General features: G+C 42.1%; 1 protein-coding gene and 1 long non-coding RNA gene across 3 annotated transcripts in view; one reads left to right on the top strand and one right to left on the bottom strand.

The window, feature by feature from the left end:
- Window positions 1–13,828, top strand: part of MCOLN3 (mucolipin TRP cation channel 3) — a 26,977-nt gene extending 13,149 nt beyond the window's left edge. For both annotated transcript variants that reach the window (XM_059135702.1, XM_059135701.1), the window contains exons 5-13: window positions 481–565; window positions 646–742; window positions 4,656–4,755; window positions 7,602–7,714; window positions 7,796–7,945; window positions 9,656–9,757; window positions 9,851–9,973; window positions 10,798–11,004; window positions 12,657–13,828. In XM_059135702.1, coding sequence (XP_058991685.1) covers window positions 481–565; window positions 646–742; window positions 4,656–4,755; window positions 7,602–7,714; window positions 7,796–7,945; window positions 9,656–9,757; window positions 9,851–9,973; window positions 10,798–11,004; window positions 12,657–12,791 — 1,112 coding nt within the window. In that variant the 3' untranslated portion in view covers window positions 12,792–13,828. The remainder of the gene's footprint in view (window positions 1–480; window positions 566–645; window positions 743–4,655; window positions 4,756–7,601; window positions 7,715–7,795; window positions 7,946–9,655; window positions 9,758–9,850; window positions 9,974–10,797; window positions 11,005–12,656) is intronic.
- Window positions 1–16,782, bottom strand: part of LOC131809113 (uncharacterized) — an 18,410-nt gene extending 1,628 nt beyond the window's left edge. Inside the window, exons 1-2 of the long non-coding RNA XR_009345059.1 lie at window positions 16,575–16,782; window positions 15,948–16,401 (exon numbers count right to left, since the gene is read on the bottom strand). This is a non-coding gene — a long non-coding RNA (uncharacterized LOC131809113). The remainder of the gene's footprint in view (window positions 1–15,947; window positions 16,402–16,574) is intronic.

Here is a 16,782-nt window from a genome sequence, read left to right as displayed (position 1 = left end):
GTAAAAGGATTACAATACAGATTAGTGGAATCTTTTCAAATGCTGTCTTCCTTTTTTTTTTTTTTAATTTTAAAATAAAATAGAATTAAAAAATAGATCCTTTAAATTTAGAAAATTTTATCTTAGGTACTGCAAGCACTTCACACTTATGCTTAGGATACAAAAAAGGGAGAAGGGACTCAAAGTTTAGGCTCACAAAGGCAGGAAGGAAGATAGCATTCTATAGAAGACTGATGAGACAGAGTTCAGGTCTCCTACCCTTCACCCGCTCCAGAAATGTAGCCATTTGTGCCTTAAAAACAAATGACTCATTGTAACCAAGTAATATAGATGTTTAGCTTTTAAATCTTAATTCAGAAGAGCAGTAGATCTGAATATCTAGTCTTAAATGTATTATCCTTTCAAGACACCGTTCACTTATTTATTTTAGGCAATAAACATAATGTGTTTTGGGTTTTTTCTTTTCCCTTTCTATGGCAGAATGTTTCTTTGTAGAGCCAGATGAACCTTTTCACATGGGAACACTGGAAGAAAATAAACTCAACTTAACTCTGGACTTTCATAGGTGAGGAAGCAGATGGGCGTGTACTTTGTGTGTCTCTGTGTGTATGTTTTCACTGCACTAAAGCCTCCTCTGTTCCCTAGACTCCTAACAGTGGAGCTGCAGTTTAAACTGAAGGCCATTAATTTGCAGACCATTCGTCATCATGAGCTCCCTGACTGTTATGACTTTTCTCTGACTGTAAGTGTGGGCTGGGCTGAATTTGGTCCCAGGCTAAGGGAAATATGTTTGATTTAGTTACATGTTTCACCTACCCGTATTAAAGCATGATCAGCTATACAGGATGTTTCCATTTGCCTGTGCCTAGGGGAAGCATTGGCATAGCTGGCTCTGCTTTGTTATGATAACTTGTTTACTTCTTAATTATCTGTCCTCTGTACCTCAGTGTTAGTCCTGTGAGGGCAGAGACCTTGCCTGGTTCAGTGCAGGGTCTCTAGTGCTCAGACCAGTGCCTGGCACAGGGGAGGTGTTCAATACAAAGGCGGCAGAGGCTTGTAGGTCCTCTCTAGTTGGCTCTTACCAGTCTGTGGCTGTCTGCTTATGGTCATTGCCAAGGGTTTGGCTGCTGATGCTCTTCAGTGTAGATGTGTGCAGCCTTTGTGTTATTGCTCACAGGGCCTTCCTTAGGCTGCCTCTGGATGCTCTGGTTCCTCCCCGTTCAGCCCACCCTGACACATCTCTGTTCTCTTTATTCCAGTTACAAATGGAGCTCTGAACGCTCTCTAGAGAGCACAAGATGCCTCCCCTGTGAGCTCCTTACCCTATGAGGCTCAAGGTTAGCAATCCAATGCTGCATGGGGGCCTAGGTGGAACAGCATTTGATACAACTTGCCTTCACACAGTCCAGATTGCTGTTACTTAACACCAGAGCCCTGTCCATGATATTCAACTAATTGGCTATGAGAAATCAAGTCTTCAGAGGTCGAAGTTCCAAAGATCAGAATAGAGTGTAATTAATAATTATGCATATCATTTAACAGGAAAGGGCACTAATACTATAAGACTATTTTTGTATTAAGCTACAAATTTTGATCCTAATACTAAGTCATGGATTTTCAATATTACTTGATTTTTAAAAAATTGAGTGATTATCCACAGTTTTGTCTCTTCTCCCTTCTCTCCCTTACCACCACCTGCCCCACTCTCAGACTAAGAAATGGCACTTTTCAGAAGTTCTATAATCCTCAGGGCTCAGCTCAACCGACACCATCTTCCCAGACCCTCTCTGCGATGTTCCAGTTAGGAACCCAGTCTGTGCTCTGAACTCCAGGGTTTTATTTTTGGTTTTGTTTTTATATTTTGTATGGACTCATCCACCTTCTCTTTGGTTTTAGGATTTTCTAGGCTTTTATCGTCAATTCTGCTAGACTGAAAGCTCCTTGAAGGCAGGAATCAGTTTATTAATCTTTGCATCCCTCAAAGAACATAGTAGGTGATATCAATATGTGCAGAATGAAACATGTATAAAATGTAGACCCTTTCCCGTGACTCGATACAGTGGCGAGAGTAACTTGGACTGTTAGCCGCATGTGGATGCTCTATTTTTCCTGTCATTGCTGATTTGACCCAAGCTATGTCTGTACCTTGTAAATTTAGTAGTGTGTCTCGCAGAACTATAGTGCAAATGATGCCCTATAGGGTGGTTTAATAATAAATGTAATTAGTGCCACCCTATGGTTATAAGTAAACAGAAGCTGGGCCCGTATATGCCTGATTGAAAATGCAGGGGTTTTGGAATGAGGCAAGCCTAGATTTTAATTCCAGCTTACCAGGTAGTATCTTGTAACTTTAGGCAAATTACTTAATTGGTTTCAGTTCCAGTTTTCTCATTTGTAAAAGAGAATTAATGATCACCTACCTAACAAAGTTGTTGTCAAAACATCTGCTCTATCATACTTCATATGTACAAGATATTTAAAGGCCTTCCTCGGCATCTGGTTTATAGCAGTTATTTGATTTATGTGACAGCTATTTATGAAAACTGCCTGTGTGTGCCTCTAATTTGGATTTATAATGTAAAAGTGGTGCATTAACATTCATTCATAGTAAGTTAATATATTCTTGCATCATGTACTTTGAAGTTTTTTTTATTAGGTGTACAAACATCTAGGATTCTTGCGTTCATTTGAGGAACTTTTACTTCATTATGAAATGGTACTTTTCACCCCAGTAATATTTTTTTCTCTAAAACCTACTTTGTTTGATGTTAATATAACCACTCCAGCTTTCTTCTAATTAGTGTTAGGATGGTATATCTTTTTCCATCCTTTTGATATTAACCTGCTTGTATCTCATGTTTAAAGTTGGTTTCTTGGGGCGCCTGGGTGGCTCAGTGGGTTAAGCCTCTGCCTTCGGCTCGGGTCATGATCCCAGGGTCCTGGGATCAAGCCCCGCGTCGGGATCTCCGCTCAGCGGGGAGCCTGCTTCCTCCTCTCTCTCTGCCTGCCTCTCTGTCTGCTTGTGATCTCTCTCTCTCTGTCAAATAAATAAATAAAATTAAAAAAATATTTAAAGTTGGTTTCTTATTAGGCAGTATAGAGTTAAGTCTTGCTTTCTTACCCAGCCTCATAATATGTAACTTTTAAGTGGCGTGCGTAGACCATTTAAATGACATGTGGTTATTAATATAGTTTCTCTCTCTTTCTGCCTGGATTGAGTATTTTTGGGGTCCTAGCTTAGCTCCTGTGTTGGTTTGTTAGCTATAACTTTTTATTGTATTATCTTAGGGTTTCCAGTACACATATTTAAATTATTACCATCTGCCTCAAGTGATATTATGCCACTGCCTATAGAGCACAGGAATCCTATAACAATCTATTTCTGTGTCTCCTATCTTGGATTTTATGTTGTTGTTGTCACACAGTTTATTTCCAGATGTTTTACAAACTATACAATGCATGGTTAGTAGTTTTTGTTTAAATAATTATATTTTAAACAATTTAAATAATAAGAAAAAAAAGTATATTGGCCCATGAGGTAAGCATTTCTAACATGCTTCATTCTTTAGTGTAGATCCAGGCTTCCATCTGGGATCGTCTTCCTTCCGTCTGAAGGGCTTCCTTTGACATTTTTTATAGTGCAGGTCAGCTAAAAGGTTTTTATATGCTTAAAAAAGTATTCCACCTTCATTTTTAATTCTTTATATAACGACTTTATTTATTCATTTGAGAGAGAGCGCCTGCAAGCAGGGAGAGTGGCAGGCAGAGCCAGAGGGACAAGCAGGCTCCCTGCTGAGGAGGCGGGACTCAGTCCCAGGACCCTGGGATCATGACTTGAGCTGAAGGCAGATACTTAACTGATGGAGCCACCCCTAAAGAGGCACCCTTAAAGGGCAGGTTTTTGAAAGAATGTTTTTTCTTTAGAACTTAAGAGAGAAGGCACTAAAAACAAACCAAACAAAACCACAACTGATTTCCTTGCTTTCCCTGTCTCTGCTTGAGCAAGGTGGAGAGAGCTAGAAGGGAGGCAGTAGGACCATGGAAGGTGTTCTGGTGGCTTTGTCCTGCTTGGTGCCTGGTGTCTGAAATGGTGATCCTTGAAGCAAAACATGGCTGTTAACTCCTTGTCACCCCATCCTTGCTGGTACATACGGTACTAGAGCAGCTAAGAAGTCTAGGCCCAGAATAAAAATCAGGGAAGCTTCCCCTGAAATGTTGTAAGCCTGAGATCAGTGTTCGTAAGAAGTACAGCAGCACTAACTGTCCCCAGCCGAGCTCCTGAGCTGAGGGAAAGCACATTTGTACCTGCTCTTGCCCTTATCAAGAGGGCATCTGGAGGTACTCAGAGTGGGAAGGAGAGAGATCTCTTGCTTTAAAAGGTGTCCAGGGCTGGAATACCATCCTAGAAATACAGGGTTTTAGAGACTAAAAGGTCTTGACAGAAGATCTTGTCCAACTTTCTCATTTCACAGACAAGTAAAGGGCACTTCCCAAAGTTGAAAAGAGTTAGCATCAACTCGAGGATGAGAGTCTGGGATGAGAATCTGGGTGGATATCCTGTTACCTTGAAAGATATGCCTCCTAATTAATGCATAGAGACATCTTGGTTTCAAGAACTGTAGGTATGTTTTTGACCCTTTTCCTATTCTTCACAGATAACATTTGACAATAAGGCCCATAGTGGAAGAATTAAGATAAGTTTAGATAATGACATTTCCATCAGAGAATGTAAAGACTGGCATGTATCTGGATCAAGTAAGTGGTGAATTTTACTAGTTTTCAAAAATGGTTATTAAATAAAATAAGTTATTAAATTACTGGGATATGTGGAGCATCAAATGAAAGAATCAGATCATTCCCAAGTTCCTAACTCTCTGCAAATAGATCAGCTCATTGTGGGTGTCTGGTGTTCCAGGCAATGAGTAACTTATTAGTAATTGAAATGACTTTTGCTGACCCCCTATATGTTTTTATCAAAAACATGCACAGGACCCCGCAGGAAAAAAAGTCACATATGCCCAAACTAATATTTATTGAGTGCTTACTGCATAAGGACTTCCACCTACATTTTAATATTTTTAAAATATCCTTGAGATAGGCAGCACCCCTATTTACACAAATGAAGAAACTAAGGCTTAAAAGTGAATCTTGGGGCCTCTGGTCATACAGCCAGGGAGGGTCAGGTAGGATTGGACCCTGAAGCATCCTGCACTAATATTTTTATACTTAGGAATGAGGAAAGGGTACATTTTTGGAAATATGGACATGAATTCAAGTATAGACTAAGTACGATTGGAAATTTGGGGGAAATTGACTGGAAAAAAATTGATCTGTCATTTTTTTAGCCCCTTTAGTATGTTGCGCTGGATTAGGTCAGGGGTTCTTGGATTCTGGTGAGCAGAAGAATCACCCCAGGTCCCGCTTAGATGTAGTTTCCCCAGATCCCTGCAAGGCAGTCGATAGGTCTGGGGTGGGGCCTAGGAACGTGCAGATCACCCTTAATCATGCAATACTTGGAAAATCATTGCCTTAGGGCCTCCTACTAGTTGATCCACAAATATCAGAAGTGATAATGAGATAGTGAGGATAAATGAAATTTCTTCATTCCAGAATTCTTTTCATTATGCGGTAACTTCACATATTTGAGGCTCGTGAATCACAAATTTTATTTCAATACAAAATTATTTATTTGAAACACAAGCCTGTCTTGTCATACGTAAACCCTACAATACTTCTCCACAAACTTTGGAATAGAGAAAATGAGAGCATATGAAAGTATGTTGGCATGGAGACTTTCTCTCAAAAGTTTGTTTCTTAGTTTTTAAATTTTCCTAAAGTAGATGCAGACATTTTGGTAACAGTTAGATGCTCCTTGGCCAGTATTAATGGGATGCTTCATTATAGAACTTTCAACTATAGAACTATAGTCTTAAGTGTTTGTCTTTTTATCAGTGGGGAACAGTCTACCTTGTCAAATAAAGACAGGCTGTGAGGCAGAGCATATGAGGGCTGAGACCTCTGCTCACCTCCCTTCACCCAGCTGCACTCATGCTGGACATGACTTTGTACTTGCCATTCTCCAGACTCTCTGCGTGGGTGGCTCTGTCTTAGCACTCAGGTCTCGCCTGACACCTGCTGCCCATTGCTATGCCAGATAAACGAGCCTCTTCGCCCCATTCCCCCCACACCAGCCTCTCATTTAGGCAGTGATTCTCAACTTCAGTGCCATCTGAGCGAGCTTGTGAAAATGCAGTTTCTGATGCAGTGGGTCTAGGGCAGGCCTAGAGAGTGTGCATTTCTAACAATTCCCAAGGGATCCCCAGAACCACTCATACAGAGTGACGGATGCTGGAGACAGACTGCCGAGGTCTGAATCCTGACTCAGCCATGTACTGGCTATGTCACCTTGGGCAAGTTTCTCTGACCTCTTCGTGCTGCATTTTCTCACCTATCAAGTGAGGATAACCACGTACCCCTGGTTGGGGTTGGGCTGAGGATAATATGACTTAATACACATAAAGTGCTTAGGACTGTGTGTGGCACAGCAACACAAGGTAGTATTATGCCTATTTTCTCCATACCACTCCCTCCTGGCTGGGAGCCTTCCGTTCATTTACTTGTGTGCTTCCCTACGTGCGGCGCTGCAGTTAGTGGAAATTCCACAAGTCGGGGGGCCTCTCTTGGTCACCACTTGTATCCTCAGCATCTAGAGAAACACCTGAGACACAGTGGGATCTTAATAAGTATTTTACATCCAGATAGTATATTTTAATAGGATGTCAGGAAGGCTAACTGCATTAAGTACCAAAGACCATAGGCTGATAATTAAAGATCTGTTATTGATGGCTATAATAATTTTTAAAAGAAGGACTTGGAAAATTTCTTGAAATACTCACATGAAGAACACTTAACCAGGGCCTTTTCACTCTGTTGTCTTGGCAGAAAGAATGTCTAAATTATCTAAATTATTTTAAAAAGCAGCTGAAAGGGTTCAGATAGAGTTTGAAAATGCTTCTGATGGATGCAGAAAGAACTGAGTCGGTGGAGAGGCACATCATATTTTTTTGGATAAGCGATTTTACATTATGTATATGCCAATTATCCCTAAATTAATTTATAAATTTAGCATGATCCCCCCCCAAAAAAAAAATTACCAGTAGGATTTTTGTTGGAATTTAACAATCTGATTCTAAAGAACGTGTGGAAAAATAAACAAGCAAGAGTAGCCAACACAAATTCTAGAAAAGAGTGATAAGAGGGGTTTGCCTTAGGCATTAAAATATACAAAAACATCAAAAGGGTAAGAGATGGTTCTCAAATACATACAGTAATTTGGCAGCTGATAGAGATGGCATTTCAAATCATTGGGAATAAGATTGGCTCTTTTGATTGGCAAAAATAAAGTTATTAATTTCCAACGGTGGAGAAGATGTGGGGATATGTACAATAGGAGTGTCCTTATAAATCTAATACATCTATCCTGTGGTATGCAATGCAGCAGTTCAAATACATGAGGCTAAGAATGAAAAGAAGAACGAAAGAAGTAGCTCTCACCATACTAATGTCCCATTGCATAAGCAGGGCCCGCTCTTTCCTTCCAGTTCAGAAGAACACTCACTATATGATGATCTTCGATGCCTTGGTTATCCTGATCTGCCTGGCCTCACTAATCCTGTGCCTTCGATCTGTGGTTAGAGGACTTCAGCTTCAGCAGGTAAGGCTGGCTGCTTTCTAGAAATGCTGCGGACACTGACTGATGGAGAAATTCATGGTGCTTCCCATCTTTTCCCTAAAGGAATTTGTCAATTTCTTCCTCCTCCATTATAAGAAGGAAGTTTCTGTTTCTGATCGAATGGAATTTGTCAACGGATGGTACATTATGATTATTATTAGTGACATATTGACAATTATTGGATCAATTCTGAAAATGGAAATTCAAGCTAAGGTAATTTTTTTTTCCTACTTATGCCATCATTAGTATCAGATTGGCACTCACATTTTTCCAGAATGTGAACATTTGCAGAGTAAATTATTTCTTTCAAACGTTGAATCGAAGAGACTTAAAATCCATAGCAGTAAGGTTCTTAGATCTCATCAGGAAATCTCTTGGGCAGAGCTGTCCAAAGGTGATACACAAGCCTCTGCATCAGAATCATGTGGGAACCTCATGATGACCTATCGGCAGATTTTAACACTGCGAGGGCTCCCTCTTTGTTAGTGTACTTTTTCACTAGGCTATCACTTGCCTGGTTTCCACCCTAAATCACAGGCTGGTCTTCTGACTCCCTTTGCTAGATCCTTCCATCTCTAACTGACTAAAGGGCCACTGCCTGAAGTGCAGTGCTTGAACATGTGCTCTTTTCTGCCACTGTCTTGGTGATCTCCTCCTGTGCCATGGCTTTGAATAGAAGCTCTCTGCCAGTGATTTCCAAATCGTGATCTCCAGCTTGGAATTCTTGTCTGAACTCTAGTCTCAGATATCCAACTATTGATTTCGCGTTTTCATTTGGATGTCTACTTGGCCTCTCAAATTTAACATACCTAAAACAAAGCTCCCCAAATCTCCACCTCCACAGTCCAAACCCGCTTCTCCTTTCTGACTTCAGTTAATGCCAACTCTTCTCAGTTGTTGGAGACCAAAGCCACGGATGCAGCCTTGACTCTTCTCTTTCACTAATCCCCTCTGCCCTCCATCTAAACCAAGAGGAACTCCTTATCCATCTGTCTTCAGAAACTGTCTTATCACCTCCACCATGACCAGCCTGGTCCCAGCCACCATCAGCTCTCGCCTGTATTATTGCAATAGCCTCACTCTTCTGATAGTCTGTTCTTTTTTTTTTTTTTTTTTTTTTTTTAAAGATTTTATTTATTTGACAGAGAGAGAGAGATCACAAGTAGAGAGAGGGGGAGAAGCAGGCTCCCTGCTGAGCAGAGAGCCTGCGGCAGGGTTCCATCCCAGGACTCTGGGATCTTGACCTGAGCTCAAGGCAGAGTCTTAACCCACCGAGCCACCCAGGCGCCCCTGACAGTCTGTTCTTAACAACAGCAACCCAAAGGGGATCATATCACTCCTGTTCAGAGCTCTCAATGCCCCTCACCCCCAGCCTATCAGATCAAAATGCAAAGTTGTTAAATCACCCACAAGGCCCTAAACTACCTGCCTCCTTAGCTCTATGACTCTGTACTCTCCCCCATGGCTCCCTCCCTCTGGCTAACTAGTTGTCTTGCCTGGCACCCTCCTGCTGTGGGGCCTTTGCCCCTGCTATTCTCTGTGCCTAGAACACTCCTTTCTTAGTTTTTTCCTTAGCTTGCTCCCACACTGCCTACACAGTCTTTTTGTTCACATACCACCTTTTCAGGGAGACCTTCCTAATCACCCCATTGAAAATGCAACCCAGATAGCCATTCTCTCTACCCTCCCCTGAATTTTCTCCCCAGCACTACCATCAGCTAATGTACTGAGGGTTTTGTCAATGTATTTCTGTTCTCTCTCCCCTCCACACACTAGAACGCAAGCTTCACAAGGGAAGGAAATTTTGTCTCTTGGTTCATTTCTTTGTTCTTAGCACCTAGAACAGGGCCTGAGTCACATCAACCCAAAAAATATTTTCTGGCCCCAATGAATAATCTACTTTTCTACCCCCTCACTCTTTAGAGTCTAACAAGTTATGATGTCTGTAGCATACTTCTTGGGACTTCCACCATGCTCGTGTGGCTTGGAGTCATCCGATACCTCGGCTTCTTTCAGAAGTACAATGTAAGGATTCCGTGGATCTCTGTGCTGCTGGTATTGCTGTCTTTCCTTGGCTGAGGGGCGAGTAGATTCTAACGGCCTCTCTTCCTTTCCCAGCTCCTCATTCTGACCCTGCAGGCAGCGCTGCCCAATGTCATCAGGTTCTGTTGCTGCGCCGCTATGATCTACTTAGGCTACTGCTTCTGCGGATGGATTGTGCTGGGGCCATACCATGATAAGGTACCGATGAACAACTTTTTTCCTGTTTCTGTTAATTCCTAAAATAGTGCCACAGGGTCATTACCCTTTTAAAATAAGCCTCTTCCATTTTGTGATATCAGCCTGAAAATGTTGAAGGTAGAGTATATCTAGCACCATGTTTATAAAATGGGATGGTGTGACCAGCTGGAGAGAATAATTAATTCACTCAACTACTTCACCTTCTTTTGTGGAATGTATCAGATAATTACATCTTTTTTTTCCCCCCACCTATGAGGTCAAGATTAGTCCATTGGATTCATCAATATATATTAGAGTAAGCTATTTAGGCAAGATTTTTGGAAATGTGACTTTATTAAAAAGATAGTATAGAGAGAAAGTTGAATAAATATTTGAAAATTTTGTTACCAGAGTTATAAACTGGATTATAAGGCCATGAACCTAAGTGGAGTGAGCTTTAAAATGAGGAGTATAAGCACGCATGGTTAGGACTTGGGTATCTCTATTGAAGTGTTTCTAGGATCTCTTTCTATGTAGGTAAAGCGGATGGTAAGACTTGACTCCGAAAAGCACCAAGAGTGCCGGCTGGCCCCTTCTGCTTCAGTTCAGGCTATCCCATTAAGGGGAGCATCAAGAAAGAGCTGCTTGTTCCCAGGGAAATAGTAGGCGTTATACAGGCTGTAGAGATAACACAGCAAATGCTTGTAGTTTCGTTAAATTAAGTACATTGTTTGCAGAGGTAACTTGGGATATCTGGTCCTATTATTTTTAATATGCTGTCATGAACAAAATCTTCACTGGGAAGGAATGTGGAGTAAAGTAAACTTTCTCTTTTCTTTTTCCAGTTCCGTTCTCTCAACATGGTCTCTGAGTGCCTTTTCTCTCTGATAAATGGAGATGATATGTTTGCCACGTTTGCAAAAATGCAACAAAAAAGTTACTTGGTCTGGCTGTTTAGCAGAATTTACCTCTACTCATTCATCAGCCTCTTTATATATATGATTTTAAGTCTTTTCATTGCACTGATCACTGATACATATGAAACAATTAAGGTAGGTTCATTAAGAGTGGTAAGTAGCAACATTTCCAGAACGTGTAGAATGGCAATAAAATATGGTACCTAAGAGAGAGGAGATTGGATAGAATGTCAATTTTTTCAGGGTAGAAAAAAAAAAAAGACTTCAATTTTAGATACTGAGACACAGAAAGGAAGAATTAGAATTTGTAGAATGTTCAAAGTTTTGTCTCCAAGCAAGCTTTTTCACACAAACTTTCTAAACTTTTATTAGAATTATAAAGATCAGGGGTGCCTGGCTGAAAGTCAGAAAGCATGTGACTCTTGATCTCAGGGTCATGAGTTCAAGCCCATGGTGGGTATAGAGAGATTACTTAAAAACAAAGAAACAAACAAACAAAAAAACCACCTTAAAAAAATACTTCTAAAATTTAGTAGGTTTTAAGTGAGCAAAACATATGACCTTTCAAAATTTTATGGGGAAGTTTTAAAATCCAATTTTCATAAAGAAAAAATGACCTCTTAGTTTAGAATGTGCTGCGACTGAACCCATACTCTTTGCAAAGCCCTGCCTGGGACTATCCTAGAGGCCAGTCTCCGGAAGAATGAAGGGATTAGTATATCAAGTACTAGCCATGTATGCTTTATACATATCAGAAATATGATGTGAAAAGCTGTTATTTATATTGTCACTCACATGGGATATTTTAAAAATAAGTTTGAGCCCTTTGAAATATGGAAAGGCAGGGTAAATATTCATGTACATTTAAATTTCTAACAATATACCACTGTCATAGGCATTCCACTTGGGGACTTTCTTTTGGGTATGAGAAGGGTAATGAAAGATGATGTCATACAAATGGTCCCACGGATAGAGCAAAGATTAGCAGGAGTCAATGGGCTATGAGTTGATAATTATACGTACCTTGCTAATGAAGCCAGGGTCACGACTTCATTTTTACTGAATCAGATTTCAAGAACTGAGTGTCCTCAATACTTGCTTGGCAGATGTGTCCAAGCAAGAGCACTGGGAAGAGTCACCAAGAACACTGGGAAAGAGTATAGTTGTACCTGTCCAAATCCCTCCCCCTGTGCTCTAAAAATTCACTGTCTTTAGCTTTGCATGCAGAGAACTATATGCTATTTAAGGGTGATATCCCAGGTCTCAAAGAGTAGTAATATGAGTTGACAACTCTTGATGACACAAGTCTGAGACTCACAGTTTAGATGCTTACCTCTTTCCATGAGCTCAGAGCACCTGTCAGGTGGGCAAGTGATGGCTGATCTTCTCTGGTCAGGGCATGTTCTAGAGACCTTAGACCCCAAACTGAGGTTAATACAGGGCCCTTAAACAAACCTGTCTGTCTGGAAGAGAGACTCCAAAAGAGTGTATAGGTTGAAATCTCTCTGAAAAGACCACTCAGACTCAACATGCCCATTTTGTGTTGAACCAGACCCACAAAAGAGCCTATGAGGACACTGCAGAGTTCTAGACTCACTTTTCCTTAGCTAGACTTAAGAATGGCTCTAGAGGCTTTATCTACTTGAAAATACTTGGAAGTGACTGAACTATTCCTCTAGAAAGATCCCCCTCCCTTGCCAAATGATCCATTTTGAATTTGGAATATAGCTGTTTTCAAGGGACTTATTGATGAGAGGTTTTTTTTTTTTCCTAATTCTTCTGTGTAGCATTACCAACAAGATGGATTTCCAGAGACTGAACTTCGTACATTTATATCAGAATGCAAAGATCTACCGAATTCTGGAAAATACAGATTAGAAGATGACACTCCAGTATCTATATTCTGCTGTTGTAAAAAGTAGCTATCAGGCTAATCTGTGCCCTGGAGGGAAATATAATGTGTAGCTGAGTTGGGAAACTGTATGGATATTTTAAGATCAAGTGTCATAGGTTTAAAGACTATTACTTTGAGCAAACTTGTAATTCATCAAGAACTATTTATATTTTTAAAAGAAATATTTAATGTCTTTTGCAGCTTTGTGTTGGGTTTGTGTGTGGTTTTTTTTTAAACTAACTTTGATGAGAGAAGATGTTGGGTTCTTGTTATTTCTTGTTTATTTTGCCATAGCTTTAAAATGTAGTCTCCATCCCCTCTTTAGCTCTTAACCCCTTACTTCCAGCTCCTCTGACTTGGTTGATTGTATCATGAGTGGAGAACAATGCCTGGTCGGAGTTCACATAACTCACTCACCCTGGTCTTGACCACTCTCTTGAGGTTCACCCCTGAGAGAGAGGGGATATGGTTGCTGTATATCAGTAATCATTGTATTTCAAAATCTTGTCTTAAAGGACAGAGTAATAAAGAGACAACTGTCACCAGCAAACAGTCTAAAATTTGGTTCTGAAGGACAACTGTTATGTGATGCTGCTTTTAGTTCTGGAAAGGATGAGGTTTTCTTAGTATTCATGTATAAGTTTTTTCTCCTTCGGTGTTAAAGTACAGAGTTGAAAGAGTATCCTCTATAAAGTGCACACTTTATCCATCCTGCAAAGATTAATTTACTGCTTGTGTGGACTTGCACAAACTCTGTGATGTACTGTGCCCTTCACGGGCACGTTAGGTCTCATGGAAGGGAGTGTTTCAGTGTCAGGAAATGCAGTTTCAGGGGGAGAGGTTCTAAAACTCACATTAAATATATTTTGAAAAACATCCTGAAAACGTAAAAATAAGTAGGAGATGTCTGCCTTAAAAAGACACAGAAGCAAAGTCTCCACTCCTTGTATACTGCTGATTGAAATTTTGGGGATTTTTCCAGTATGCATCTTTGTTTTGTGTGCTATTTATTCAGATAGAAATGAATTCAATGATGTACAATAAAGGTTTTCTCAAAGCACCTTTTATTTTTGTAATGGAAACCAATTTGTTAATTTTTAATTTTGTTTTATGGGTTAAATGCATATTACCTTGAGATACTGAAGTCTTACTATTTAACATAATGACAATCATAATAATGACTCCAGGTGTTGAAATGTGAGGTTTTACAATGAGTATAAGCTATTCTTCCAGGACTTATGGCCTTTAAAAAAATGGAAAATCTAGGTCTCTGGATCCCCTGGTGTTTTATTTGCACATTGAAATTTGAGATACTTGGAGTTCCCCACTGCAACTATTTCTCCCTCTACAGTGTTTGATAAGGATTCACTTCCTGTTTTTTAAAAAATAATACCTTTATAAAAATTAAAAACAATACCTTTATACCTATCAATACTGTATCTATCACCAATTACAGGTATTTAGGTCCATGTATCTCTTCTCCACTTGGTGAGACTAAGGAAACTTCTCCAGATCAGGAAAGCCATTCAAGGGCAGTAACTGTTAATTATGTCTCCATCAGTGTGGCAGTGTGGTGAGAATAAAGGCTTTGGAAACTCAAAGTCCTGAATAGAAACCTTGGATCTACTGCAAATTGTGTGGGTGACCTCAGGGCAGTAACTTAAGCCTCTCGGAACCCATTTTCCTCATTTCAAAAGGAGAGGATAGGACACAGAGTGCTGAGTGTTCTGTGAGATAACATGTAAATCAAGCTTCATAACCGGTGGGTGCTCAGGGTTACTCTGGTCCCTTGAAGCACACAGCCCTTGCACATGGTGAATGTCCATAATAAATGCACTGTTAGGGGTGCGTGGGTTGGCTAAGCCTCTGCCTTTGGCTCAGGTCATGGTCTAAGGGTCCAGGGGTCCAGCCCCACATCAGGCTCTCTGCTCAGCAGGGAATCTGCTCCCCCCCCTCTGCCTACTTGTGATCTCTCTGTCAAATAAGTAAAGTCTTAAAAAAAAAAAATGCACTACTAACAACGAATTTTCTTTTTAAATACCCAATCATAAGTTATTTAGTAGGAATATGAAGTTTTAGAAAACACCTGTAATGAGAAGTCGGCTGATATAAAAAGAAGTTATCCCAGTTTACAGTCCCTCTCTAAAGGAATTGTTGTTCTTAGTGGAGTCCTAGCGTTTTGAGATTAATAGGTAAATTTTCTTTCAATTAAAAAGCCTTGAAAATTCCTTAGCATAAAAACTGTGCATATACATATACTATATACAGGATATGTAATATGTATACATATTTACACAATATATATATATAAACACAGTATGTCTTACTTTCCATATGCTTCCTCCAACATTTTCCAATCAAGCCACAGTCTGTCTTTTTCATGGAGTCCACATCCTCCCCACAAAAACCACGCTGTACCATTTCCTCTCCTCTTCCAAAAAGGAACCTAACCAAACTACCCTTGCGCCCACCTATAGGACCAGTATTACGCAAACGGGATTTTCCAAGCCTGTCTGCACCAGTGGGCACCTTTGGTGAAAAGAACTCTAAAATAGGCACTTTTGCCTTAAAAGTGACTTTCAGAAGAGGATCAGTTATGTATATCTATTTATCTCATTCTGTCCAATTATGTCTACCTGCAGGCGCATTTTAATATAATTACCTGGCAGAATATTCTACTATAGCTAACCCCAGAAACCTTTTAAGCACTTGCCGATCCAAATCGCCTGAACTCAGGACTTTGCTGCTGCTGCTACCACTGGGAAAGAAGGAATAGGACTCCCCGGAAACGAGGCTGTGGGCAGGGTCCAAACTGCCAAGTCAACATTACCCGCAGCTGAGCATGACATTTGAGCACGTGCCCGAGAACCTCATTTCCAAGATTCATGCCCGGTGTCCAGCAGGCCGGTGTCCTTTCCTTTGTGCCCTGGGAGGGAAGAGCGGCGGCAGCCGCAGGCTCGGGCTCGGGTCCTGCACGTCTGTGCGATCCCTCTGTCCCGCCCAGGGCCACGCGGACGCGCACTCCCTGCGCCGAGGGTCCGCTCCAGCTTCCTCATGAGAGCGAAAGGCGATTTGTTTCTCTTTTCCTCGTGCCTTCGTAGCGCTTAATATCTCCGGGACGTGGCCCTTGCGCCGTGTGATCGTGTACTTAAGAATACAAACACGGTCTAACGAATGAATTTACCCGATGAACTTGCCGATGGTGCAAAGTCCTAGAGCAGAGGGCCGTCTCTTTCTTATCCCGGTGTCCATAGTGCCCAGCATCCGGCTTGGCACCGAGTCCCGAAAGTATCAAAATAGAAATGACTAGAGTAGTGCGCGGAATGGTGTAGAAAACCGGAGCCCAGAAAGGCAGGCAGCCTCGGAGGGCAGGGAGTGCGCGCCCCCGCCGCCCGGGGGCAGTGTGGAGCTCCATCACTCGGTTCCCTTTGGACGGCGTTTCTCCCCAGCCCGAGCTCACGGCAGACAGGCGGGACGCGGGGCCGGCCGGCCGCATCTCCCAGCATCACCCGAGACCAGAAGGCGGGGGCCTCGGGAGGGTTCCTCGGGGCCGAGGCAGGTGCACCCGTCCCACCCTCGGCCTCCTGCTCCTGACTCACGGGGGCCGCACCATGCCTCCTGGCGTGGAGGCTCTGGACCTGCCGGCGTGGAACGGAGCCTCAGGCGCGTCCTGGGGGCCTCGAGGCAGGTCAGTATTCCCGAGGCGCCCGGCTCCGCCCGGCTCTCCAGCATCCTACGGTCCCTCCCCGGGGACCCCACCGCCGCCCCCTCCCCGGGCTGCTTTCCTCCAGGGGTCTTCTGGCGGACGCACCTCCGCTCCATCTCCCACCGGCCCTGCCGGCCTCCGCTTCGCTGCCTCCCGCCCTCGGGGCTCCGAAAGGCCCGCGGGGTTCCACGTGGGAAGAGTGCCCTAGGGCCCGAGTTGAGAAGCTCTCCACTAGATGCCCGGTTTGCCTTGCCCCGGCGGGAGGCTACGAGGTGGAGGAGGTGGCTCGGGGGCGGGGCGGGAACACCTGGGC

This window comes from Mustela lutreola, chromosome 10, assembly GCF_030435805.1.
Source record: "Mustela lutreola isolate mMusLut2 chromosome 10, mMusLut2.pri, whole genome shotgun sequence".
Taxonomy (NCBI): Eukaryota; Metazoa; Chordata; class Mammalia; order Carnivora; family Mustelidae; genus Mustela; species Mustela lutreola.
The sequence above is the reverse complement of the archived record's forward strand: the minus strand, read 5'-3'. Positions and strand labels throughout refer to the sequence as shown.